Genomic DNA, 27,782 nt, shown 5'->3' with positions numbered 1-27,782 from the left:
CACAATGGAACCCAGGCTGTTCCCAGACACGGAGTAGGTAGGACTACAGGTGCAAGCGACACACTCAGCTACTTATTTGTTGAACAAACAAACAAAGTCATCACTGACACATGGACAAGATCGGCCTCCCCTAAGGAGTACTAGTAAAATTTTGAAGACAGGAAAGAATGTTAGAAAGAAAGGCACGGGGAAGGCAGTCCAGGAAGAGGAGAGAGCTTGAAATCATGGAAGTGAGAGTTTTGAGATGACAAAGGAGTCTTACTAGCACAGGGCACACAGAGAAGAAAGGAGGACGGTGCTGGAGAGAACCCTGTCTCGGTTATGAGTAGCCACGAATGCTGATGGAACTGTGGGGGCTGTGAGAACATAAGGTTTTAGAGCAAACTAGTGGTGTGACCGGAGGGACATGTTCGGGACTAGTTTGTCAGCAAGGAGGTCAAGGGAGGGTTTGGGATTAGTGGGAAGTGGCTGTGCTAGGCAGAGGCTCAGGTTTACACAAATGAGGGCACACTGCAAACTCCAGTGTAAGGAACACAGTGCCAATCGCCTCCCCTCAGGCCTCTGGCTGTTATTTTCTGGCTCTCTCCTCTGCTTGGAAGGGCCCAGTCCTCCCTTACGGCTTTCTGACCAGGCTGGGCAGTGTTCTTGAAATCACCAGAGCACGAAGCTCCGACTTAGCTGCTTCTGGCCAGATGGGCGCCTCTCAGAGCCTCTACACCAGCTCTGTTCTACTTGGAGACCCAGAAGCTCTGGCCTTGGAAATCCCCTGAGTACCTTGCAGGCCACTGCAAGAGCTGGGGCCTGGAGCATGAACTTGGCAGCATCTTGGGGAATGAAGAGTCTGGAAAACTCTTGTCAGCTCTAAGTTTGAATCTTATGGCAGCATGACAGATAAGCTCAGGCCCAGAATGGTAAAGACTCACTTGAAATCACACGGTTGAGGCCGAGGATGGAAGCCAGGTCTCCCTGGAAACTTCGGAATCCTGGAGCTCAGACCCTCCGGTGCACATAGAGTGACCAGAGCCAAGGCCAGTACCTGGGAGTTAAACTCCTGGCCCTGCCACTATCACTTAATTACCTTGGGAAGTTACTTAAGATTCTCCTGGTCCCTTTCTTTAACTACGAAAGGAGGATAATACCTACCTTTTGGGTTTATTGTGAAGATTAAAAAGCAACCCTGTGTTTGGCATATGGCGAGTGCTCACTGTCAACTGGCGGTCCGGCAGAGATAGCAGGTGCCCCTTGGCCTTCCCCTCCCCTCTGGGTCTCCTGCAGCTCAGGCTGTCTTTCAACTCTTAAACCTGTGTCTGCCTAGCAAGTGCTGGGATTACAGGCCAGAGCCTGTAATCTCAGTTTCTCCATATGTAAATCAGAACTAACAATCCCCGTCCTGTCTCTCCTCTGTTCTGTTCCGGTAGCAGCGACGTGGGCTAAATAAGGTGTGTAAACGTTCTAGGCTGAGCTGTCTCCAGGTCAATGTTTATTCAGCTTAGAACAATTTCTTTCCAAGGCCTCCTCTGGCCAAACTTCCCGTCAGCCCCACCAACTCCCCCACACTCGCAGGTGCTCCTTTGTAACTGCCGAAGAGGCAAGGTCCTCTCGAGACCACCGAAAAAAGAGCTGGGAAAATAGAAAACGTGTGGGGATAAGACAGAGGAGAGGGAGCAAGGCAAGAGGGGTAGTGTGGAGAGAGCGGTAAGGGACAAGGCGCGCGGTGTGTGCGTGTGTGTGTGTGTGGGGGGATTGTAAGAGGGACTTACAGATGGCACGCAGCGGGGGTGGGGATATCCTGTACCTAAGATGCAGGCGAAGGGATGTGCGGAGCGCAGGGAGGAGTGAGTGAGCGGGGATGTGTGCACGAAGAGCATCGGGATGGGATTCCTGCGGAAGAATGGGGGGCGGGCGGTGTTCGCCTTCAGCGCGAGGTCTGTGGGTGACGGGGGGCAGGGAACTCGGGCGGTCACCTCCACTCGGCCGGAGGCTCGGAGCGCAGCTCCCGGGGCCGCAGCCACCGGCTGGCAGACCGCGGAGGGGCGGGGAACGAGGCCTCGGCGCCCGCGATTGGCCGCCGCTGCGACGGCCGCTGACGCGAGCGGGCGGGCCCCTTTGTGACGTCACAATCAGCTGTTGGAGCGTTCGGATTTGTGCCGTGAGCCCCGGCGCAGCGGCCGCAGCAGCTCCGGGCGTCCGATCGCGAGCCCCGCCGTCTCCTGGCCGGTCCCCGGTATGCGGCTCCGGCTGTGAGCACCGGCGACCCGGGGACGCCCGGCCGCACAACTACCTCAGCGCACCGGTTGCCGCAGCCGCCCCAGGTGAGTCCCGACCTCGGGGCTGGGGGCTCCGGGCGCCCCAGGACACGCCCTGCGCCCCCCTCTCCGGTTCTTTGTCTGTCTCCGCCGGCGGCAGCAGGAGCTGCGTTCTCGGCTCACTATTGGTCGCCCCAAGCCGGTAGGCCATGACGTCGCTTTATTTGCATATGACATTGAGACGTCACCAAGGCCAGCCCCGCCTTCTAGGCTTGCTTGGGTACATGTCCTCTGGTGACCCGGTGGGCGCTGTGTCGAGGGTTGATTGAGAGACGCTGAAAGGCAAGCGGGGCCTGAGGGGACTCGGCGGTTTCCTGGGCTAATCTAGGGACTAGGGTCGGGCCTCTCATGTGCTCTTTCCCTGCGACCCGAGGAAAGGTCGGATGGCAAAGCTCGGCTTAAGTTGAGAGGGTGGTAGGTGGTGAAGGAGGGTTCAGACTCCTGGTCCTGGAGACAACACCAGATGGTAGCGGATCCCCTCTGTCTTCAGGCTCCGCCCCCCTCAACATAATAACATCCTTTTAATCCCTGACATGTGTGCAGAGCCTTAGTTGATGTCATTTTCAGCCTACAAATACGGAGCGTCTTAAACCCCACTTCACGGAAGAGGAAACTGAGACCCAGAGAGACATAGTTTGTTGGAGATCTCAGCCAAATTAGAGTCACACCCAGCGAGTGACAGGTTCCTTAGCTGTGGGGAAACGCATAGTACAAACTACAAGCTCTATATCCACTTACTGAGGACCCTATCTTGAGGACCAATTAGATGGGGGTGTTTCAGTCTTCCTGACCCTGGACGTTTTCCCAGGAGCTCTCTGAAAACTGGGTCCCTTTCAAGGTCCTAACCTTCTCTGCCTGCTGTCTACCTCAGAACCCAATAAACTGCTGTCTCCCAGCTGTTTTTGACCACAGAAAGGTGAGTCACTAGTTGCCTGCCTCCAGGTGTCTCCAGGGCAGATGTTGTTGAGATGCATTGGGAGTTCCCTCTATTGGCCTCTCATCACCTTGTCAGATCCCAAGCTGCCAGCTAGGAGGAACCAGTACTAGTGATTGCAGAGCTTATGCTGTCTCCCAAGTCTGCTTCCAGGGGTGGGGCAGGGCAGAAGGATGTTTCTTACTTTCCAAGTGAATAGATACAGAGGCTTCTGGAGCCTTCCCAGGCTAGGGTTTGCTCAAGAATGGCTTAGGGCTCAAGTGCTATTCTGGGCACAGCTGCTGTAGTATTAAGGGAATGGTTCTTCCTGGACCAGAGCCAGGAATCTGAGAACCAGGAAGCCAGTAGGCTAGGAAAGAAAACCCAGGAGACTCTCCTAGTGGTCAAGGGAGGGGACAGTCTTAACTGGCTGGTTGCTATCATCTCTCCTGGCTCTCACTGACTTTTGTATGATCTCCATCAGGGAGCTTCTCAGCTAAGCCTCTCTTCCATCACTCAACCTGTCAACAGTTGAAAGGGCTCATTGCAGGGACTGTCCCACAGTGTGAACCTTGGGAAATTGATGCTAAAGCTGGAAGCCAGAATCTCCCCATTGTTGCATGGATAGGCAGAAAGGTGCTGTCTGGGTCAGGGCTTGTGTCCGATTTCCCTATACCCTTTGCATCATTATATTCTTGGTTAGTATCTGTTGAGGCTCTTCTGCATTGCCCCACCACTACTAAGCTGTAGCTTTTTGGATAGATTAATGTTATCACTTTGATGTCTCCATTTCTAAAACAGGGGACTTCTTCCTTGTCCAGGGAAGGGCTTGTCTGAACTCTTGGGTCTCGGCCCAACACTTCCGTTTATCCGTAAGGGCTCTTTGGATCTGCCATCATCATCTGTGCTGTCTCACTAGCCAGGCAACCCAATATTCTTTCTCTTGGCCAGGGATGCTGTCTTTGAAGGAGAGTCTGGGAAAGAGATTTAGAGTAATGGGGAGCACCTGTAGGCACTGGTCCTCATCTGGAAGACACATCTGAGGGTTGCCAATCCCATGGTGAGATTGTCGCACGACCATGAGGTTTATGATTTGTTTCTGGGGGGTTTGTTTGTTTTGGTTTTTTGGAGACAGGGTTTCTCTCTATAGCCCTGGCTGTCCTGAGCTCCCTCTGTAGACCAGGGTGGCCTCGAACTCACAGAGATCTGCTCGCCTTTACCTCCCGAGTGCTGGGATTAAAGGCCTGCACCACCATACCTGGCTCCTGTGAGGTTTCTGTTAGTTAGCACTTTTCAAACCACACAGGGTCCTATAACTTCTTGGTCTCTGGGTTCAAAGACTGCTGCTTAGAAAACTTTGCTGAAATCCAAGATATTTTTTTCCTAGAAAAATATCCCTAGACTATTATAGGCGTAGTTGCTAAGTTAAAAATGCCTAATCTAGAATAAAGTGTAATTAATAAAAGTTAAATAAAAAAATTAAAAAATGCCTAATCTAGACAGTAGTGGACTGTAGTGATTACAGATGCCACTAGCTACCTTTGTTTAAACACCACCTGTATCTTGTACTAGCTATAAAGGCTTTGGGCAGTTATCTTACCTCTCTGAGCCTTGCTTTTATTTATCTCTTTACCAGAACGATAATAGCTATTCTCCCTCCCTCCCACTCTCTTTCGGTTCCCTTTGACAGGATCTCATGCACCCAAGGACTTTATTTATTTATTATTTTTTTAGATAGGGTCCCATGCAGCTCAGACTGGCCTTAACTCACTATGTAGCCAAAGCAGGACTTGAACTCCTGATCCTCTTGCCTCTACCCCCCAAGTACCTTCCAAGATTACAGGCTTGCACCTTCATACCCTGCTCTGATTCTGTGTTTTGTTGTGAGGACTACATCAGGTAAAATAGAAGAAGTTACTTAGGATAGTGCCCGGCACGTGAATGTTAATTAGATGATGGTGGCAGTAAGGGTAGTTTTTTCCATCAATGGAAAATTCCTCTTTACTCTTCAAAGCTTAGGTTGGCTGTTTCATCCTCTAGAGACCTACCCTGGCAAAGCCTGGTCATATATATATATATATATATATATATATATATATATCACTTCTTCCATATTCCCAAAGCAGCCTTTCGTAACAGCAAATTTATTAGCCTGTTGAATGCTCGCTGTGTGCTCAAGCACTGTTCTAAACATGTTATAAGTGCTTAGCTCATTCAACTCTTTCTAGGGTAATACTGTTGTCATTTGACAAATGAGAAAACAAGGACCCAGTAGATTCCTAAATTCATACAGGAAAGCCTGCTGAATGCAGAAAGGCGCACACACCAAGAATCTGCTACCCGTGCTTCTGTGTTTTCACTGTCCTGGTGGCCCGGGCCTGTAGCCATCTGTCCCTAGGCAAGCGAGGGCCAACTTCAGCCTGTGGTTCTAAGGCCTTTCTATGCTTCCCAGGTTTTTGCACTGCCATAGGGCGCCCCCTTGAGGTTGCTTCACCCGCTGACCATGTTCCAGCGCTTCACCAGCCTTTTCTTCAGCACCCCTTCGCCTCCTGAGGACCCCAGCTGCCCCGGGGCCTTTGTCTCAGAGGAGGATGAAGTGGACGGCTGGCTGCTCATCGACCTGCAGGGTGAGGGGAGCTGGGGACTGGCACTCTGTTTCCCTAGCCTGCAGCGTGTCATGAGGACAGGAGGCCTTGCCACATGGAAGGGGAAGGGGGCTGTTTGTTTGGGAATTAAGAATCCCCCTAGGCCTAGTGGGCCTACAAAGTTGAGGCAGTAAGCCCAGAGGTGAGGTAATACAAACCTTCCTCTTCTCTATCTCCTGGCATACACCTGGGTCCCCCTAGGGCAGTGGGTAAGGACCCTGGCCCTCAGGTGCTCTCTGGGCACAACAGACAGGGCAGCAGGTCTAACTAATGATGCCCTTTCTCTCCCCACCCCGTGTCTGCTATGTGTGTGTGTGTCCTACCTTCTCCTCCACACCCTTTAGACAGCTACACAGCTCCCCCCAGCCCTGGGGCTTCTCCTGCTCCGGCGGGCCGCCCTCCTCCCGCACCCTCCTTGATGGACGAGAGCTGGTTTGTTACCCCTCCTGCCTGTTTTACTGCAGAGGGGTCTGGCCTTGGGCCTGCCCGCCTCCAGAGCAACCCCCTGGAGGACCTCCTCATTGAGCATCCCAGCATGTCCGTCTATGTCACCGGCAGCACCATAGTGCTGGAGTCAGCGCCGCCTTCCCCTCACCCTGATGTTGTCTTGCCTGATCAGGACCTCAGCGATGGGTGAGTGGGTTGAGGGTGGAGACCAGAGGCCAGGGGCCAGCAGAGGCATGTTTTTGAGGGCGGGTCAAGGATGGTGCCACCAGGCCCACAGGAGGAAGAGAGGCATGGTCTTGTAGCTAAGGTGGGGGCTTGGGAGCGTCTTGGCTCAGAGGCTTAAGACCGGCGTGAACTAAGGGGCCAGAGCAGAGTGGGGCTTGCATTGATGGAGGTCGGAGCCTTTTCTCTATTCTGTCTAGTTTGCCTGCCCCAGGGGCTTAATCACGCCTGTTACTGTGATTAAGGGGAGCGTTTATGGCCCCTCGGTTGGGTTGGGGCACCGTGTGCTCAGAGACAGGGTGGAGGATGCCAGCTCCTACCTCCTCCCCCCTCTGACAGTTGTACTCTGTCCTCGCAGAGAGCTGGCGCCTGCCCGCCGGGAGCCCAGGGCCCTGCACCGTGCAGCTGCTCCCATGCCCGCGCGCGCTGTGCTGCTGGAGAAGGCCGGCCAGGTGCGGAGGCTGCAGAGGGCCCGGCAGCGGGCGGAGCGCCACACGTTGAGTGCTAAAGTGCTACAGCGGCAGAATCGCGCCCGGGAGAGCCGTTCGCGCCGGCCCAAGCACCAGGGCAGCTTCATTTACCAGCCGTGCCAGCGCCAGTTCAACTACTGAACGTCCCGGCTGCACTTGCCCTTGCCTCTCCTGGTCCCACCAGCCTCCTTTGCGGCAGCCAGTGTGCTGCTCGAGGGGTGTCCAGGGTCCGCCAGCCTTCGTCTGGATACAACCTCCCTCCTCCCTAAGTTTGAGGTGGGACGGTGGCCCTCTATTCCCCAGATTTTCCTGTTTCTGAAATCTTCTAATTCACCTGCTAACCTCTCTCCTCCCAGGTCACCCGCTCCCCCAGCGTCTGGTTCTTCACCGTCACACTTCCCACCCCTAATCTCCCACGCTTCCTTTTCAGACCCCTATTCTTGTCTCTCACATCTTCACTTTTGCCCTCCTCCCCCACCCTGACCCAGCACATTCTCCACTCTTTCTGTTTGTTATTGCTCCCACTCCTGTCCCTTTTTTCATTCCTGGCAATTCCCTTCCAATCCTGACCAGGTACAACCTGCCAGGCCTGGGCCATTGTCCTTACCCTGTAGTCAGGGGTCAGGGTTTTGATTTCAGTCTCCCCCCTTTCCCTGCCCCCTGGGGGGGGGGGGGCTGGGCTCCTTGGAGTTGCTTAGGCCTGGAAAGTTTTAAGTATGTGGAGGAAGACAGTGAGTTGTAAGTTAGATAAGGTGAAGGGAACAGAGGGAAAACAGGCAGCCTAGTGGGAGATGCAGACGGGGACAGATGGACTGAGGAACAGTAGGAAGCAGGGCATCGTGAGAGCTGGCATTGTGCTTGGTCAGAGTTGCTAAGCCCTGGTCTTAGGCCTGAGCCTGGAGCCTGCCCCCATTTCCTTTTCCTATAATCCTACCTTCTAGATTATTTTTTCCCTGAAATCTGTCCCTCTTCAGGAGTAAACCCCACCCCCCCATGAGTTTGGAGTCTGAAGGGCTTGTACCTTGTCACCTTACCTTGACATGCCACCCAAGGGGTAGAAGTTGGGTAAGGCCCCGACATCCTGGCCATCTCTGTTCATATGCCCAAGGTGCTAGAATTAGCTTAGGAGAGATAAACAGGCCAGAGGGTTTTCAGGCAGGGAAAAGGGCAAGAATGCAGAGGGATGATGCTAAGGAGGACACTTTTAGGGAAAAGCCATCCCCAGACTGATAGCTCTGCCTTCATCCTGCTCTGGCCTTATATTTCATACTTTGTTCAATATGGCTGGTTAATAAACACTCCTAGGTAGAGGAGGCCAGGAGCCTCATTATTCCAGTTCCCAAATTTTTCTTACAGAGGTTTAGGACCTTCAAGAGGCTTCCTAATGTCCTCCCACAGGGCTCTTTCTTTTGAGTGCCCTATGGCCCCTCTTCCCTTTCTTAGTTAAATCTGGAGTAAGGAATTCTTAGGTAGGGCACAGGGATGGGGTAGCCAGCTTCTTCCTTCTTGTGGTGGGGCTCAGACACCAGCAACAGCCTCTTGGGATGCCCCAAGTCGTTTCCTATTCTTTCTAGCTACCTTTTTTTTTTTTTTTTTTTTTTTTTTTTAAGTGTGTGCTCTTCCTTTCTCAAAACTGTTAGATTTCCTGTTACATATTAACACAGGTCTTCCTTTCACCTCAACCCCAGGTCTCCAGGCCTCCGAGAGCCGGGCTGGGGTTGGAGAAAACTGCATTCCTATGAGGTTCTGTAAAAGTACCTGCCCTCTCTGATCCTTTCTCACCAGGCTTCGTGTGGGAGGGGAGAGGGTATCCCCAGGATGGGGATAGAGGAGGCCCTGCTAGGGTCTCCTAACCCAATGACAAGCCAAACGGGAACTATAAGCTGATCAAACCCCACACTAGCTTATTAGGGCCCTAGTAGTTGATAGTAGTTGTTCTGACCCAAGTTCTTCAGTTACAACCTAGTACACTTACTCTTCCAGCTGTCCTAAGGTCACTTCGCAGCCAGCTTAGGATCTTCAGCACTTGTAAGAGCTGAAACTCCCTCTTAGCCCTTCTTGTCTATTCCTCACTGCCAGATGGGGCCTAGGCTCAGTCCTGGGCAAGTGCCCGCGATCCCGCTGCTGTGGGAAGTCTGACAGGGCATTTGGCTCAAATCTGAAAAGGCCTCACTCCTGACCTGTACTCTAGAAGCTGCTGTAGTTCTAGATCCCTCCAACCTCTCACCCGACTGGTCGCAAGGCTTATTTTTCTTTTGTACTTTCCTATAGATGCTGTGTCATTTGAGTGTGGCAATATTTTAATTGTGTCTAGATCTCTAAGAAGCAACACTACTCGGTCTTCTGCTAGTCTGACTCCTGAAGCGTCGGACCTTGTCATACTGTATTGACTGTGTATGTGCCTTTCACCTTGAGCATGCTTCAGGATTTTTTTTTTCTTAAACCACAGAACTTGAATACACAAGGGAACCAGAATTCACAAAGTCCTATGCAACCCTAGACAGGAGGAGGTTAGAAGAGTCTGTCTGGACTGATGACTTCAGAGACCCTAGAAAAGTTTGTACCAGTTCGTATTAATGTCAACACTACCAGCACTTTGCCAAAACTAAGGATGTCAGAGGGACCTGTTTTTAGAGTGCGTCCCAATTATATCAAAGGGCAACTTTCAGCTTTCTCCAATAAGTCTGAGTGGTTCTCTTGAGCTGGTGTCGCTTTCTAACCTTTGCCAGTCTAGCCCCAGCAGGGCACTGTGTGTGTGTGAGTGCAGTTTGGTGCTGTTTTGGAGTATGCCTGCTCCCCAGCCTGGAACCCTCTGATCAGCCGGCTGTGACTTGTGTCTTAGGTGCAACAAGGACCCTACTAGAGCTCCTGGGTGGCCTTCAGGACCCAGGCAGCTCTGCGAGGGGACTGAGTGCAGACACCACAGCCTGCGAGTACCTTCTTGCCCTACCACCTAGTTCCAAATGGAACCAACAAGTTGAGTGCATTTCTGTTGGGCGTTTTGTGTTAAGACTGGCTGAAGTGAAAAACCTTTGACCATGTTGTGATGTGTCGACAGACTCAAGGACACAGCCACCTCGACCTGGTCATGTGGCATGCCTGTGTATGTGTGTAACAGGATTCTGAATGTTAGATTGTAATGCTATTCATGTATGGGAGAAAAATAATATAAACAAATAAAAATCTATTTAAAGCACATTAAGCTTCTGCCCACACTGAGCTAAAGTACGAGAAACACTGTAATCTCAAGCGCAGTCAAGGCAGAAGGTATGATTACTAGGCGGGCCTTGGCGCAGGTTGTCATACAAGAAAGGAAGAGGAGAAGTTCACTGGAAAGAGACAATATAGGGTCTGACTCATAAAATATTTTTAGAAGATCCTTGTAAGACACATGTGAAGACACATGAACACAGGAGTGAGAACGGAAGCACAACAGACACTGGCCCATTTCAGTCCCAAGCCCTGGGTTACGGCAAGGACAAAGCTGCCCGGTTAACTGCAGAATCATGCTAATTCAACCTTGCTGGTCAGTCTGAGTGCATCTCCTGAGCGAAGCAGCACAGGCTCAGGTGGGAAATGCTATCTCTGTTGTTGCTGACAGCATCTTGTCTCTAAAAGTCCTGGGTGCCTTTGATGGAAGGCTGGTTCTACTCTCTGAGACAAGGTCTGAGGTAGCACAACCTGGCCTCAAACTCTCTATGCAGCTGAGGATGACCTTGAACTTGTGATTATGCCTTTACATCCCAAGTACAAAGCAAACGAAATTAAACTCACTCTCTCCTCCCCACCCCTCCAGTTTGTTCCTAAACAGATCTGGTTTGTTCAAACCCAAGAATGAGTTGAATGAGCAAGTACATACATTTTCATCAGCTTGCTGGGTGGGCACCTGAGGCGAGACGGCGCCTCTGAGTTACAACAGAACCCCTGTTTACGCATGTATGACCCCCAAGAGAAGCTTGCTCACCCTTCCCAATAACATACTTTTAAGTTCTATGACAAAGACATTTATTTAACACGTTCAATAGTTCACATTGTACAAACCCTTAGATTCTCTTTATTCACTGGTCCATTTCTACAACAAATACAGCAAAAACACTATATAGTAAAATTATTTACATTTCCAAATGACAAGATTGCTTTTTGCCCCGCTACTGCTATTCTCACACAGTACTTCCACAGCACAATACATCATTAGAAGATCTACAAATGCTCACCCTGTACTCTAGGCTGCTTAAGAAATGTGAAACTAATAACATTTATAATGGCATTAGCTCCTTTCAATACATGGCAACATTTTAGAAGCCTTGAACTTCATTTTGCAACACCAAAAGGGCTGCTCCCCGTTACACTTTGAGACAGGTTTCAGGGACTAGGAAAAGGACCGTGTTATTAAAATGACTAACTGTACAGAAATAGATTTAAAAAGTCACAGCTGAAAATTGCTCTTTGTAAAATTCACACACATTTACAAGTATCAAGTCATCTTCCAGCTTGCTTACTTGGATTTTCTACGCTTGGATTGCACCGCACCAGTTATATCTGTTGGGAAAAAGGAAGGACGTGTTTAATGAAGGTAGCAGTGCCCTTTAGGTGTCCACAATGACTAGAGCTGACGAGTGGAGCCTACTGGGCTCTAATTCAGTTTTAAGGGTCACATGATTTGAAAATAGTCAAAGGCCCCGTGTATTAGGGCCTGTCAATTGGGGAAATGTGATGAAGACATTAAGATGGCTCAGTGGGTGAAGGCACTTGCTACCAAACCTGAGTTTAATCCCTGGAATCCACATGGTCCCTGAGCTCCATCTCCAGCACTGCTCCCACACAGTGCATACAGATATGGAAGCCCTTAGAACAGGAAACTCCTTCCCTGAACCTGAGGGTTGCATAGGTGGGAACTGAGTGATTTATGCATGATAACGGTGACATGACAGGGAAAGACTGCTTTAGTTCCTTTAATTCCCCCTAAACATATCAGTATCTCAAGTTACTTTTATCTCAGACAAATCATGTTTATTCAAAACTTCCCAGTCATCTATGGTAGAGGATAGTACTTTTCTATGTCCCTGCCCTAGAATATGTGTGCATGTTCGTGGTGTGGTAATCATTTGCTGAAAACAGCCGAGAGGTCGAAAACAACCTTAAATACCCACCATAAATGCTGCAAACAACGTGACTATTGTTGTTGTATTGGTTGACACTGTGCTGTGATAAGTGCTTTATAGAGTCAGGTGTGGCCAGTGGGAGCCTTTTCTCTAGTAAAACATTGTGAAAGTATTCTGTAAAGAATCCCTTGATCCTTTCCCATGCTGTGTTCCTGTGGTGCTCAATAAATACAGAGCAAAGTCCTTTGTTAGGGACAAGAACAACTATTGGGGCACAGACTCAGACAACAGACAGATGACAGATATGCCAGAGACTCTAGTCAGCAGACACATGGAGAAAAGTGGAGAGCTCAAATCTGAGTGCACTCTTGGTCAAATTAACACAAGAGGAAGTGGCTCCACTTTCACTGCTTATGCAACATTAGCACACTCAGGCACTCTTTGAGGTTATCTTTAATGCATTAACCAGTGCTAATGCAAGTAAACAAGGTACTTATGACAGAAACTGAAGAAAAACTTTTGAAGACTGATGGGAATGGTGAACAGTGTACCTTTATACTATCATGAGATATAAATGTTTGCTTTTGGAAACGGGGTCTCCCTATGTTGTCCAGGCTGACCTAGAACTTGTTCCAGAATCCAGTTCAACCTCAAATGTATGATCATTCTGCCTTAGACTCCTAAGTATTGGGATTACAAGCATGTACCAAAGTACCTGGCTAAAATTTTCCTTTCCTGGTATTATGATACATGCCTTTAATTGCAGCACTTGGGAGGCAGATCTCTGTAAGTCTGAGGCTAGCCAGGTCTATAGGACAAATTTCAGCCAAGTTAGAGGTACATAGTGAAGTCCTGTCTCAAACAACGAACAACAACAACAAAACCGATAAATAACTTTCATTTTATTTCATCAGATTTTGAAATCTCTATCACATCCCCTGGAGAGGTGGGGGATCAACTATGCTAGGCCATAGAGAAAAGTTTTTTCCATTTCTATAAATTGTCTGAAAAGATCAAGTCACTTTTACTTTTTGTGGTACAGTTTGTACTCCCTCCAAATACTATCATTTCGACCACTCACCACAATAATCTAGAAGCAAGTGCTCTATTACTGATCCATACTCCCAGTCATTTTGTTAATTTTAAAACAATTTTATGTGTTTGGATGTTATGACTACATGTATGTCTGTTCACCACATTTTATGCAGTGTCTGTATAGGCCAGAAGAGGGCATTGGGTCCTCTGGGAGCTGCCACATGGGTTCTACAAATGCGAATTTGAGTCTTCTAGAAGAAGAGTCAGTACTCTTAACCCCCAAGCTATCTATCCAGCCCCCATTCAACATTATACATGCCTCCAAGGTGAGTGACACTACCTTTAAGAATTCTGTTTTATCTATATGTAACTGGTAGGCAAGGTCTTACTTCTAGGGGCTCTTTGTGAGGCATTATGACACTCCTGCCAGCAACAGCTGATCAACACATCAGAATCTGTCCTCCCAATGACAGGCATTTTTGTTTGTTTTTTGAGACAGTGTCTTGTAGCCCAGGTTAGCCTCAAGCTTGCTAAGGGTAAACTTAAACTACTAATCATCTTGCCTCTGCCTCCTACATGCTGAGATTCCACACATGTGCCATTATGCCTGTCTTTCCATACTGAAATGTAAGGCCAGTATCTATGAAAATGTAAGGCCAGGGATTTAGCTCATTTGGTAGAGTACTTGCCTTGCATTCTTTAGGCCATGGGCCCTCCCCAACACAGGAGAAGAAAAAAAGAGAAGGAACAGTAGCTTGTACAGGTGGCACATGACATACTCTTAGAACTCTGGAGGCTAAAGTAGAACGATTGCTACAAATTAATCAATAGACTGGGCTACAGAGTGAGATTCTGTCTCAAAACTATCCCTCCTTCCCAAATTACAGACAGTGTTCAACAGAGAAACTTGGTAATGTAAGGCTGAGGTCATAAAAGATAGTTATCAGGGGGCTGGAGAGATGGCTCAGAGGTTAAGAGCACTGTCTGCTCTTCCAGAGGTCATGAGTACAATTCCTAGCAACCACATGGTGGCTCACAACCATCTAAAATGAAATCTGGTGCCCTCTTCTGGTGTGCAGATGTACATGCAAACACACATTGTATCCATAATAAATAAATCTTAAAAAAAAAAAAGATGTTATCAGATGCAGAGATGGAGGCACTAAGCTAGTTCGGAGTTGCAAAGGGGCTGCTGCTCCATCATAGCAGTCTATTTACATTTACATCTTGGTAGTGGAATTGGAGATTTCTCTATATTTTTTCCCTATGAAGATATGAGGGCCTCTACCAAGAAAGAACAGAGAATGTTGGGGTAGCACTTTCAAAAGCATGAAAAGGTTAAGTGCAATTAATGGTGAATGCCTGTAATCTCAGCACTTATGAGGCTAAGAGTCCTCGACAAAGAGTTGACGGCAACATGGCTTCATAAGAAGACCCTGTTACAAAGGGTGGAAAAAGAGTAGACAATATGTAGAAAAAGCGATTTGACGTTTTCAGAAAAGAAGGCTGGGCCACATTCAGGATTTAACTGAAGTGAGTGATCATGAGCTTTCTAATGTAGATATATGTATGTTTTTGAGACAGGACCTCATGTAACTCAGGCTACCTCAAACTCCCTTAAACTCTCATCTCCACCTCACTAGTGCCACAATTAACTACAGGTGTGTGCCACCACGCTTAGGTGCAAACATGAATTTAAAATGAGTCCAACCTAGCATGCTAAGTTCTTTATTCTTCCAGAAGTGTTTACTGCTCTTGTGTACACAAACAGAAACATATACGCTCAAGAACTGACTGAACAACGGATGAAACTAGGAGAAAGCAAAGTGAGCACCCTGACACAACTTGCTGTGTGGAGGACACTATCACATCTTAACTGTTCCTTTGCCCCTCAGATACCCAAGTTCCCCTGCCAACCTTTAGTAGAGCTGGAGGCCGAGGCAGGTCGAGAGGATCGTTTTCGATGTCCATTTTCTACACTCTCAGAAGCCATAGTTGGCTCCTCAGTTCGAGAGTTTCTTCGGCTCGGGGTTTTGGACTTCTCAACTATCTCTTTTGGCTCACTGCTGACAAGAGAAAAGTACAAAGTTTTCCAAGAAGGTTAAGGGCATCAAGACACATAAAAAGGGCCTCTTTAAGTACAGTTTCATTCAGAAGTTGATGAAGTAGTTTTATTCAGAAGCAGTCAGGTCCAGGGATACAGCTCAGTCTATATAGCATGTACAAGGCCTAGGTTTGATCCCCAGCACTGAAAACAAAAACAAAAAACAAGCCCCAGTATTTCTAGATAGAAATGTAATAATGCTACTGAAAATTTAAAAGTCTAGTTTGTTACATTAGAAAAATAAGAAAGCACAATGCTGGCGGTGTTGTGGAAAAGCAAAGAATTACAATAGTTCCTTTAAAAATCCTCACTTGTTTCATGCTTAGTTTGCAGAAATGGTCATCTTACCTTTGTCCAGAGACTATGGCAGCATTTGCCTCAAGTTCTGTAAAATACAAAGGAGAGAATGAGATGTGGAAGCTGTTGTTACGTAAGTCCACAAGGAGAAGCTGGGCGTCTACAGAACCCAGAATGCTGTATTTAGATAACAAATCCAAATACAGGACTCTCACGCTGTGTGGTATGGAGATAAAGTTGGCACTGAGCCAACTTGGTTTGTTAGAGATGTAAGATATGTTCTTGGTCTATTTTTATTTATGTGAAATAATCCTGTTTGGATCTAAATCCAAAGAGACCTAAATCCACATTGTGTGGCTCAGATTTCATCCAGTTAAAAAAGCCTCTTCCTTTCATGTAGAAGAGACTTCATTTTTAAAACAGATGCCTTCCTGCATTCCTTCTAAAGGCAATCACCTTTAAATAGAATAGGGTATCTATTAGAGATTCATTTGCCCCCTGAACAGCATTTTCACTGAAGTTTAGAGAGCAGAGAGCCCTGTTCTGAGATACTGCCCAGACTTTATTAAGTTTATTGAGATACTTCACAGACTCTATCAACCACTGAGCACTGAAACAACTGAAACAATCTGTCTTGCAGGACTGTATCCATGAGATTTTTCTGAGTTTACTAGACACTTCTTTTCGGCACCAGCCCCCAAAACCAAACCAAACCAAACCAAACCAACCCAAAAACCTTCTATTAATGTGCCTCTAGGCAGCTTGACCTTTTCCAAAGGGCTTTCCCTAATACAGCAGACAATCATGTTTCCTGCCTCTGGCCTCCCTGGTCCTGTGCCTGTTTTCCTTTGTAGAGAATCCAGTGCTTCATGCTCAATATCTAAGCTGACTGAAAAAGGACATGGTAATATCTTTGAAGGCAGAGTTACTTGGCTTAATTTTTTTTTAACTTCCACTCTTTCTTTTTTTAAAAAAAGTATTATGGGAGCTTGTGACAGGGTTCTCATTCTGTAGCCCATGCTGCTCTCAAACTCACTATGCAGCCCAGACTTAGCCCCAAACTCATGGCAAGCCTCCTGCCTCAGCCTAAGCGCTGACATACCTGTTGTATTTCATTTCTTATTATCCATGTGCTCATGGGCAAATTATTTGCCTTCTCAGGACTCAATGCCTTCTATGAAAAGTCTGGGTGACTATATTATCTGCTGTAATGTTAACATTAAATTGAAATAATACACGAGAGTTTTAATATATTACCTGGTACTTAATAATAACTCAATATTAACTATTATTTGTTGCTATGGTGTTCACTTTCCACTTTTCATGCAAGGAGGTTGGACCTTCACCGCCTTCAATGCAAAATGCTGGCATCCTTCCTTTTCGTCTTCTGCTTACTGTCCAAAATCTCGTCCATAAAATCTGATACTAACTCTACTTCCTCGCTGGGTCAGCTGGAGCACACAAATTTACCTAATACATGCTCAATCATAAAAATGCACCTGAGCAGTCTAAGGCACTGGATCAAAATAATAAAAATAGTTTAAGTAAAAAGAGGCGCTAACCTTCAAGTGTTTCAAGCCCTAGGCATCCTATTCTAAAGCACAAGTTGCCTGGAACTCTGTAAGTATCCTACTCTGGTCTCATATTAGTAATCCTTCTGCCTCTACCTCCTCAGTGCTGGATGATTGGCAGGTACTCTTTTATTCTTTCTGTTGTTTTCTTTTTTTTTTTTTTGTTCAAGGAAGAGTTTCTCTGTGTAACCCTGGCTGTCCTGGACTTACTTTGTAGATCAGGCTGGCCTTGAACTCACAGAGGTCCACCTGCCTCTGCCTCCTAAGTGCTGACATTAGGCTGTGCACCACCACTGTCTGGCAAGTGTATACATTCAATAAAAGGTTTTACTAAATTTTTAAATTTTTTTGCACGTGTTTATGTGTGCACACGTTAGATGTGTGATGTGCATGAGGGTATCCAAAGAGAAGGCCACAAGAGACAGCAAGATCCCCTGGAGCTGGAGTTACAGGCAGGCAGCTATGAAGCACCAGATGGCGGTGCTGGGAACTGATCTGGTCTTCTGAAAGGCAGCAAGTGCTCTGATCTGCTGAGCCAGCTACTGTCAATGATATTGTTAACTTCCTTTGGGAAGCAGTCATGCCTTCTTTTTTAACCCTTCAACAACCTTGTGTAGCAAAGAAACACTAGAAACACATCCATGATCCTTAACTCTGGTGGTCTGATTTGCAGAGGCAGATGCGCTCCTTGCCATCAAGGTACTTGTGTGTTCAGAGCTGACCCAGCATCTCACAGCAGCTACCTGCTAGATTATAATTGATTCTTCCTTTCAGAAACATCAACCCTAGTGCTAGAGCTATTTACAGCACCTTGCTCATGGGAAGAAACTTAAAATCATCTAGAAATGGCTGGGACGAGTCACCGTGAGCAGAAGATCTCAAACACACCTTTTCATGTATCATGACGACCCAGCTACATTTTGTACATTCATGCCTGCCACCCCAGTAAGCAACCACATGCCAACTAGCTAGCTGCCAGCCGTGGGTAGCAGGGCCATGGAACAGGGAAACAACTCAGCACAGAGATGTTCTTCTTGAGCTCTCTGCTAACACTGCAGACAGGAAAATGAGCTCGCTGAGTGGGAAAAGTAACCTCTGAGTACTGCACAAGTCCTGCCACTCAATTTAAACTGGCGTGGGAACAAGAAAGCCAGCTGCAGACACTTACTAGCATGAGAACACTGATGCCTTCACAGGTACCCACCCACTCTGAGAAGACACTCTCAATGGTACCTTACCTGGTCTGGCAACAGACCCCTGCAGTGCTGTGGCTGGAGTTTCCTTTGGGACTAAAGTCTGTGAAGGGGCTAAGGCAAGAAACAAACAAATAGGTCTTTTACTATTTTCTTCTAACTAAACCAGAAAGCATTAACCAAGTGACTAAGTAATTGCTGAAACACCACATTCATAGAGGGCAGTGCTTGAAGCTGACCTTCAACATGTACGCAATAAATCAAATACTCTAACCCTTAGCAGCCAGGATGACCATTCCAGGCGGCTGCTCCTCTTACAGAGCCGGGAGGGGGATGGCCATGAGAACAACAGTAAGCACTTAGAGCCAATTTCAGGTCATAACACTTTTTGCTTTTTGGTTGGTTTTCAGACAGGATCATTTTAATTTTCTCAGCCTGGTCTTAAAAGTCTTGATCCTCCTGCCTTAGCTTCCACAGTGCTGGGATTACAAGCATGTGTCACCACACCAGGCCTGACCACTGTTTTCTTTAAAAACTAAAAACAATGTCTTCGTAAGCTACCTAGCTACTTTTAGAATGACTGTACCAGTGACCTCAACATTTAAAAAATTCTGTCTTACCCTCTAGAGACTACACACACTCCTTGATTACTGTAACACAGTGTCTGTGCTTTCCTTCAGTATCTAGCAAGAATGATGGGCATAAAACAGACAATAAAAATATACTTAATAAATAAATCAATAAAAACAAATAGCTATAAGAACTTTCTAGGGTCAAGGCAATGTGCCAGCATCCTCAGAGATTTCATTTTTCTTGCATATCAGAAGCTCAGCCTAGTTAGAAGATAAGATAAATAAATTTGGTGTACTACACTATGATGTCACATGGAAAGAGACACATAAAATATAAAGTGCATGGGAGTCAAAAGCAAAAGAATATCCTAGGCTGAAAATGTAAAGGAACACTTAAGGTAGAAATGTCAGAATTAGTCTTTGAAAGACAGAAAGGTCTTAGGCCCTAGAACTAGAATATATAATACACTCTAGGACAGAACCTTTCTGGATTGTACAGTAAAGATTTAAGTCTCAAGTATGCCAGCACTGCCAAGGGTGTGCCCTCTCAACATTTCAGCCTAAAATTCAAGATAAACTGCAACAGTACATTTTGCTTTTTGGTGAAAACTGAATTTTGTAGATTTCTCTCTCTACTTAGTAACCGAAGAATTTATTTTGGATGCTTCTCGGATGAAGCTTAAAACTATACCTTAACATTTAATTTTTAACTTCTGAATTGGTGTCTCACATTTTCAAGATAAAAGCACAGAAGTCCCTTGAAAAAGAATAGATCCAATCACTATAAATAAAGCAGGTGGTCTTAAGTAAAACTGAACCCTAACTACTAGTTCATCTCCCTAAAAGTTAGACTTTTCTCTATTATCATTTCTGATTCAAATAAAAATATTTTTAATTACTTCATCATTATTCTCTTCGTACCAAAGGGAAAAGTTCTCTGAAAGGAAATAGAAATGAGAATATTAAACAGTGGAGAATCTACTTAAGCTACACCAGTTTCTTCTGGTTTAGACAAGGTCTCTTGTAGCTTAGCTTGATCTCAAACTCAGGATGTATCTGTGGACAGCCCTGTTCTTGAGCGTCTCACCTCCTCCCATGTACTGTATGTGTGCACCACCACGCCCAGTTTTCTTTTTAATTCTTATAGTCACCCATGTCAACAAAATTCCACTTGAGACACAGAGGCTGGAACAGCAAAGTCCCTCTCTCAAAAGAACAATGATCTCTTTGCAGGCTTCACCCCTTCCTCTGTCTCTCACACTGAGGTAAGCAGGAGAAAGAAGGGAAGGAACCTTTCCAGAGGCAGTATGCTTGCACTTGATAATCAAGTTCTCTCACTGGGTCCTACATATCCTAGGAGGTAGAATTGCCATCTCCACTTTACAGGTGAAGTACAAGGAACTCACCAGACTGCAACTGGCAACGAGTAGAGCTAAAATTTGAACTCTGATCATAACCTGAAGCTTGTATTCTTTCTGTTCTTCCTCCTAATTGGTAGGCACTCAAAGTATTTTCACTGCATAAATAAAAGAGGCATTATTAGCTGGCTTAGATACCTCAGAGGCCTCCCAGCTATAGGTAGCATAAGACTGACTTGTCTCTGGGAACATGGAGCTTCTCACCATTGAGCTACAAGGACACCTGTGCTCCCAGTGTTAACTACCTCTGCAGTACACAGGAAATAAAGACCTGGAACTAGACGCCCACTAATGGAATTTACTAAGAGACCATGTCTGAAGGAAATGGGCAACAGTATTTGAACCATATTACCATATTTCAGGTCCTGCGCATTACCTCACTGAAATCTTGTAACCATTATTGTCTCCATATTACAGAGGAGGAAATAAAAACTTGCCGCAGTCCATCGAGCTGGCAAATGCTGGGTGTTACCAACTCAAGCCTATCTAACTCTTCCCCACTCAGATCTTCCTTTGCTTTATCACGAAACCTGGCTTTCTGGTGAGCTTTTCTGGAGCAGCCCAAACAGAAAAGTCCCTGAGATAGTATACAATGAGGACATGGCAAAGATAACAAGTAAGTCTTGATTAGGGAGGGGTGTAGAGAGGTCGCTGTTCACACACAAGGGGCCATCCGGACACTTATGAGTACAGGCTCAACAAAGATTAAACATTTCTTAGCTTCAATCCTTTTGCCCGTAAGAAGGAGTAAGACTATGTCACATAACTGGTATAAAGATAATGTGAGACAGTGTGTATGAAAATGCTTTTTAAACTGAGAAACATATATATAATATGAAAATGAAATGTCATCACTTAGAAACCAGGAAAGAACCGTGTTAATGAATATGAATTGAATATGGATTTAAAGGCATATTTTTCAATGTACTTTCAGTACATAAATCTACAACTACTGCCATTTTTCTTCCTTTAAGTAGAAAAGGGCTCATGCTTTCTCTCTTGTGGGATGGGTCAGCAAAAAACTGACATGAGGAGTTGATGCCAAGCTCAGGTACATACCTATGCTGGGTAGAAGCTCTGGATGGGATCCCACCTTCTCCTCCACTAGGCCACCTGCAAGTGGCTCAGATGTTACGCCACCATGATTGCCTTTTGTGGTTGGCGCTGTGGAGATGAGCTCAGAGGGTACCAGTGTGGTCACTATTGAGCGTACACTGGTGGGGAGAGCACCGCCAGGTAAGATGGGTCCAGTTGAGGTGGAACTTGGGCCCATGGGGCTAGAGGTCATTTTTAGTAGAGTGGGTGCTGAGGGTGTTGGGGTTTTACTGTCCAGCTCTGTGGAGTACTGCTCTGTTCCCATGAGCCCAGGAGTTGTGGTGTCTAGCCCTGGGCCTTCAGTCTCTCCATCTGCACCATACTGTTCTTCCCCTTTCTCCAGAGAGCCTGTAACTTTTTTACAAGCCTTGGTCAGCAAAATCTGGCCAATTTTGTCCACTTTTCCTTTGCCCTTGCTGGATGAGACTGGGCTTCGCCGATTGGCAGAGGAGCCTGGACTATTGGTCAAAAGGGGAGAAACTACTGTGGTTGGTTGGGAAGAGGGCAGCGTGTTCTGGTCTGCTGAGGTGTTCATCTGAGGACTGGCCTCATCTGGATTTAGTTCTTTTACTTGCTGGACAGAAGGATTAGGAGCGACGACTGGAGAAGATGTACAAGGAGGGGAAGGCAGCTGAACAGGAGTGGCTCGTGAGCTAAGGACCAATGGCCGACCTGTCTGTATGTTTGGAGCAGGACTACTGGAGGGGGCATTGGGTGTTACAGGAGCTGAAGAAAATTTTATGTTCTGAGGTATGTGTAAAGGTCCAACAACTGCGACGGAGGGAGGCATCAGGCCACTGTTGGTTGTCAGTGGGGTTGTAGGAATTGTGCTTGGCTGTGATCCTTTCATAACCTGAATTATTGAAGATGAATTGATAAAGACAGGTGTAATGAACTGAGGCCGGGCATTAGATTGAGCAGCTGACTGTCCCTCAACTTTGTTACCCACATTGGGCATTGTGACAACTGTAGACATCAGTGCAGACTGCAAGTGAGTTGGCAGGGCTGCTGATGTGTTAGATGAAGTGGTTATGGGGTTAGAAGTAACAAAAACAGTTATTTGGTTTGGGGTCAAGGGAGTAGAAATGGAGGAAGAGCTGACAGGTCTTGACATTACTGGAGGGATGCTTGGTGCAACATTAGAGCTGACCTCACTCAATTCTGGATGCGCAAGGGTTGGACACGGCTCATTAGTGTGAGGTAAGTTTAAGGAATTAGAGGGTTCTTTAGAAGACGGATCCTGCAGTGTGGGAATGACAGATGCTTTTTTGAGGTCCTCTCCTGAAACTACTGGAGGTGCTACTTCCAGATCTGTAAGCCCAGGGGGTTTAATGGTCACATTAGGAGCTCCAGAGTTGTCAAGAAGTTGGCTTAATGATGTTGGTGCTTCTCTCATGGCAGGAGACATCAAATTTTTGTTCTCTTCAACACTGGGGAGTTTGTTAGGATCCAAAGGTTGCCCATCCTTTCTGGATTGATCTTCAGAGACAACCATTTTAGCTTCATGGGTAGGGATTACTTTCAGATCAACGTTTATCTGCTCCTTCCTTCCCTGGGGGTTCTGGCAGTCATTGTCCTGAGGAACATTCAAGCTCTCTTTGTTATCCTCAAGAACAGTCCCCACTGCAGGCACAGGCACAGGCACAGGCACAGGCACAGGCACAGGCACAGTGGGATTCTGGGGATTAAGCCCACTACTGTTAGGAAAGCTTCCAGGCAAGGGGGGATTGGCAAGTGGAGTGGGACCAACCAACACATTTCTAGGCAGCTCCATGTTCTGCAACAGGGTTGTGCTTGTTTGAGAAGCCAGAGTAAGTTTAGGGGCTTTGGAACTTTGCCTTCCAGGACTTGGGGTCGCTTTCCGACTGGACCCAGGACTAGGCCTGCGACTGCTGCTCGGGCTTGCCCGTTTGGTTGTTCCAGGGTTAGACTGTTTTCCAGAATTCACCACCACGGAATCTAATTTATGAGTTTGTGGGGCAGCAAAATTAGGAGGATTATTTATGGTAAGATTTGAAGGTGCCTGCCCAATGGCCTTCAGAGTTGTTGGATTTAAGCCTTGCTGATCAAAGCCCCTGTTTAAATTTGGCCGGGGAGGTAAAGGGATATTAATCTGTGGAGGAAAGAGTCCTGCTATGGAGGCATTGAGTCTTTCTGGTGACAGACTGATTTCTGAAGGCTCTGTGCTGGGAGGGCGGTTGTTGGGTGTCTGAGGATAATAGGGCCTAGGGCTAGCTCTGTTTGGTGTCTTGGGCCTAGATGTCTGGGTTGGAGCAGCCACATTTGGAAAGTGGTGGCCATGGGAGCTAGGCAAGGAATTTACAGGAGGCTGCTGGGGAGTTGCACCTTGAGTTGCTGAAAGAGGAGATGGTCCAGGTTTGGGCCCTGTCAGCATTAATTGATTCTGAGAAACTACTAAATGTGAGGGCATGTTATTTGGGCCTCCTGAAATAGAAGGGACTTCACTGCCACTGGCTTCAGGAAGTGAGGACATCTCTCCTAGTGGTGAGCTAGAAGAGTTCTGTGGGTTCTCCTGGTATACCATTTTCCTTGAATTACTTCCCAAAGGAGTATTCACAGACATTGGCATTCTTTGTTTATCAGGTGATGGTGGCACAGAGGCAGGTCCTTGCAAGCTAACCATGACAGGAACATTGCCACTCTGCTGCATGGGCATTCTCTGGGAGTCTGGATTCAGAGGACCCCGTGGAGGATGGACATTTTGGGAGACTGGAAGCCTAATGGATTTAGGATCTTGCTGCATCATAAGCATCATCATCATTTGTTGCTGCTGCTGCTGCTGCTGCTGCTGCTGAGACTGTGGCTGACTAGGTGGTGGTGGTGGTGGTGGCTGCTGCTGCTGCTGCTGCTGCTGAGGCAGTTGTGGTTGTGGCTGCTGCTGTGGTGGCTGTGGTGGGGGTGCCACATGCTGCATGAGTTGAGGAGGCATCTGCTGTAGTGGCCTCTGTTCAACTGGTTGAGTAGGATAACCTAAAACAAGCCCCCCAAAATCAGGGAAGTTAGATTTTTCAGCAAGAAAATTTTGCTACCTTTTGAGTATAGCTAAGAAGTACTCATAGGTAGCAGACTGTGCAGAAACAGCTCAGGCATGCTGCTCCCAGGACAGCCCCTCATTATTTGACACAAGCAAGGGGGCACACTGCTTAAGGAAGCAAGAAGCAAAGCATTAAGAATATGAAGCCCCTTGGTGTTTAGGCTGCAATTGAAGTACTATTTGTATTAAGACTGTGCTGTGTGTGCACTATGAATGGTTGGGTCTACCAGCTGAACATGAAAAGAGAAAAACTCTATCAAAAGCAAGTGGCTGGTTGCCCAGCCTTTAGGTCTCATGTAGAAATAATCAGTAATTCACTGTTCATATGAAATAACACACTTTTATAAATCACTTTTTCTTGTAGCAGAGGACTTTTCTCAAGACTTGGTTTTGATGCAAACAGCCTTTTTATTCCTTCAGTAAAAGTAAATACGTAATTCTATGATTGAGTTCTTTTAAAGAGGATTTCAGTTACTCTGGTCCATGGTCTCCATTTTATGCTGTATCCTTTGGGCTCCCTCCTCTCAGGAAACCGAATGTACTATACTGCCCCTAGGTGTGCATCAGTTTAATAAATGAGAGTGGTTATTATGGTGAAAATAAAATAAAGTACTCAAGTTTTTACACATATTCATCTCCATGTACCTTCATATACAGAAGTCTTTATTTGGGAAAGTATTTTCTATGAATTCACAATTGAAGAATAAATAATCCAGAAGCATAGACCTCAGGAATAAAAAATAATTTTGGGACAAAACCCTGAGGAACACTGCCTTCTAGATTTGTAGAAGGCATTATCACTTTGTTGTGTTGACTTACTTGAAATTTCTGAACAAACGCCTTTTACAAAAAGCATAAACAGAAAGGAGATTCAAATTAAGCCAAGAATAAAGGTGGTACAGTGTGGGAAAGGGGGCATATGGCAGGGATGTGATTCCACAATTATATTTATTCCACTGTTGCATGAAAAATAATTTGGAAGGTTTCCAGAAGGTATAAGAACACAAATAACTGGCTCTGGCAGCTGGAAGAAATTCTGGATCAAGATTTTCTCAGAGCAGCTACCAAACACTTTGGTCAGACTCTGCACTCAACAGAGTCACTGTCTTCTAGTCAAAGATTTCCATGGTACCAACGAGCAGAATCCAGTTCTGAAGTTATTTTTTATTAGTTTGTTTGTCTTTGGTTTTTGGTGACAGGGTTTCAAGTAGCCCCGATGGCCTTATACTCATTAGGTAGCTGAGGATGAACTTGAACTGCTAACCCTCCTGCCTTCACCCTGCAAATGCTGGGAATATAAGCCAAGTGCACCACCACACACCTGCCTCAGTTTTGAAGATTTTCTTTAAAATCCTTTTGTTTTGTTTTGTTTTGTTTTAGGCCCAAGTAACTTCTTGATAGTTATAAATCTGGCATTCCAACAGGTAAAACACAACAGGTTCTTTTGTAATCTGGGGTTCTTACATTAAGAAAATTGTAATTTCTGAAAAAGTTCATTTGTGTCAGAGCTATAACACAGACACCTTTCACTTTTCAAATGAGTTTCTCAGACAGCACTGTAAATACAAGGACAGTAATAGAGATGACATGGCAGTCTCTCAAAAGCAAGAGCTAAAGGCTCAGCTGTTATAAAGGGTCCAGAAGCTGGAAGAAGCAGACCAAAGGGGCTTAGTGATAAGAAGATAGACTGGGATAGACGGCTGAGAGGGAAAGCCAGATACACACACTGTCCCATAACACAATCAATAACTACATTTATTAATCAAGGGATACAAAGCCTTGGTGCCTTTAGGGGCCAGGCAGGTAGTAAAGAGAGAAGTAGACTGCAGGGCCCTGCAGACACTGCCCAATGAGAGCAATCGCTTATTTCTAAAGTCAGTTAAACTCATGGATTTATTTAGACACCACTAGCAATTCAAATCTGTTAAAGGCCAAATTCAGCCTCAGGTTTCCAGTTTAGTGAAAGGATGCAATAAATGTTTGAAGGAACCCTGGAATCCACACAAGAGTTCAGATATGCCTGAGGGAAGAGGCCTCCTTCCTTCCTGCTCACTATGTCTTCTGAACATACTCACCATGGTCTACAGAGTACCTGGCTTCAACAATGCTGCGGGTGACTCACTAGTGATAACTGTAGTATGCTAAGCAATTGTAATAAATAACATCAAGACTCGACATCAAAGATTTTGAAATATCTAAATCAAAAGCAGATTAAAGATTAGCCCTAAAAAGATTACTTTTATTAATATTCCAAAAAGAAGGTAAAATTACCTAAGAGGAAGAAATACAGCATTAACTCTTTATATTCATAGGAGAGGACTGTGAAACTTTGACTATCATTCTGCAATAGGGTTATAAGTCATTGTTTAGGCCAAGAAAAGAAAAAACAAAACAAAACATAGGTGTAGAGATATACTGTGTTATCTGGTCTTGGTTCCACAATACCTGAATTGGAAAGAACTAATTTGCTATTTTCATAAACCTATATTCTATAACATTTAAAAGAAAACATTTTATAATCAGAGAAGGGGCTTCAATACTATTGACTATTCATTATAAGCTATCAGGCTGATAGTAGTCACATGGGTATTTGTTACTTTTCATGTATTATATTTTAAACAATCACAATAGCTTTTTTATTTAAAAAGTATCTTGTTTTAGATCCTAGTAGTAGTTCTCTGCTTTGCGCAAGTCAGGAAGTAATAAATACAGTTAAGTAGGATACAGTGAATAAATCTCTATAGTATCATATTTTATTCTGATGCCAACTAGAACTATAATGCTGACCAAAAAAGGCACTTCCCATTTAGTCTGATTTGAGGACTGACAGTGATGGCAATTTAGACAGGTGTGCATTTACATGCGTAATTGAAGTTTTGCTTGAAGTATTGACTTCAATGCGGAGGTTGCAATTTAAATTTCTGAAGCAGATTAGTTAGTAGACAAAGCATTATTGTTTCACTGAAGAGAAAGAAGCCTTGCAAAAGTATATACGCAATGCAAAATATATCATTTTAGCTAATATTTTATTACCTGGTGGCCGGTTTGAAAATTCTGGCAGTTTAGGGCCTGTGTTGTCCAAGTTAATTCCTTGTTCTCCAGGTAATGACTGCTGATCAGCCTCCTCTAGGCCAGCTGGACGATTATCTGGGGTGCTAAAACATAAGTAGAACAAACTGGGTAAGTCATATAAAAAAAACATGAGCCTAGCTCAACCTTATACTACTTTAAACAACTATAATGTGTTTATATATCATTCTTATCATCATTTCTATCTTTCTAGTCTGGATACTCAATACTGACATAAGAGTAACCTGGCCATTTCATTACACCTTAA

General features: G+C 45.8%; 2 protein-coding genes across 12 annotated transcripts in view; one reads left to right on the top strand and one right to left on the bottom strand.

Annotated features, from left to right (window-relative positions):
• Positions 1–2,131: 2,131 nt before the first annotated feature.
• Tp53inp2 (tumor protein p53 inducible nuclear protein 2) lies at positions 2,132–10,201 on the top strand. Of its 4 annotated transcripts, none has more exons than XM_060383001.1 (4): positions 2,132–2,312; positions 5,672–5,846; positions 6,329–6,497; positions 6,892–10,201. In XM_060383001.1, the coding sequence occupies exons 2-4, from the start codon at positions 5,723–5,725 to the stop codon at positions 7,142–7,144; spliced, it is 546 nt and encodes a 181-aa protein (XP_060238984.1). In that variant the 5' UTR covers positions 2,132–2,312; positions 5,672–5,722; the 3' UTR covers positions 7,145–10,201. The 4 variants fall into 4 exon arrangements, with proteins under 4 accessions (XP_060238984.1, XP_021496190.1, XP_060238983.1 ...); XM_021640515.2 differs by having other exon boundaries at positions 2,136–2,312; positions 6,209–6,497; XM_060383000.1 differs by lacking the exon at positions 2,132–2,312 and adding an exon at positions 2,471–2,588 and having other exon boundaries at positions 6,209–6,497.
• A 783-nt stretch (positions 10,202–10,984) lies between these two features.
• The window catches only part of Ncoa6 (nuclear receptor coactivator 6), a 69,685-nt gene continuing 52,887 nt past the window's right edge, over positions 10,985–27,782 (bottom strand). For 6 of the 8 annotated variants that reach the window (XM_060382997.1, XM_021640550.2, XM_021640553.2 and 3 more), the window contains 6 exons: positions 27,479–27,600; positions 21,355–24,381; positions 18,351–18,419; positions 15,593–15,629; positions 15,058–15,206; positions 10,985–11,542 (listed from right to left, as the gene is read on the bottom strand). In XM_060382997.1, the coding sequence (XP_060238980.1) occupies positions 11,499–11,542; positions 15,058–15,206; positions 15,593–15,629; positions 18,351–18,419; positions 21,355–24,381; positions 27,479–27,600 (3,448 nt within the window). In that variant the 3' untranslated portion in view covers positions 10,985–11,498. The remainder of the gene's footprint in view (positions 11,543–15,057; positions 15,207–15,592; positions 15,630–18,350; positions 18,420–21,354; positions 24,382–27,478; positions 27,601–27,782) is intronic. The other 2 variants (XM_021640552.2, XM_060382999.1) reach the window with 2 other exon arrangements.

The sequence above is a fragment of the Meriones unguiculatus genome, chromosome 4, assembly GCF_030254825.1.
Source record: "Meriones unguiculatus strain TT.TT164.6M chromosome 4, Bangor_MerUng_6.1, whole genome shotgun sequence".
NCBI classification, from domain to species: domain Eukaryota; kingdom Metazoa; phylum Chordata; class Mammalia; order Rodentia; family Muridae; genus Meriones; species Meriones unguiculatus.
This window is presented reverse-complemented; position numbering and strand designations above follow the sequence as displayed.

What these genes read in the sequence shown, in the direction of transcription:
- Tp53inp2 (XM_021640515.2), top strand. Translation starts at nt 5,723, where the DNA reads ATGTTCCAGCGCTTCACCAGCCTTTTCTTCAGCACCCCTTCGCCTCCT. An exon ending in GCTGCTCATCGACCTGCAGG is followed by an intron (nt 5,847 to 6,208) that starts GTGAGGGGAGCT and finishes CACACCCTTTAG; the next exon opens with ACAGCTACACAGCTCCCCCC. An exon ending in GATCAGGACCTCAGCGATGG is followed by an intron (nt 6,498 to 6,891) that starts GTGAGTGGGTTG and finishes CTGTCCTCGCAG; the next exon opens with AGAGCTGGCGCCTGCCCGCC.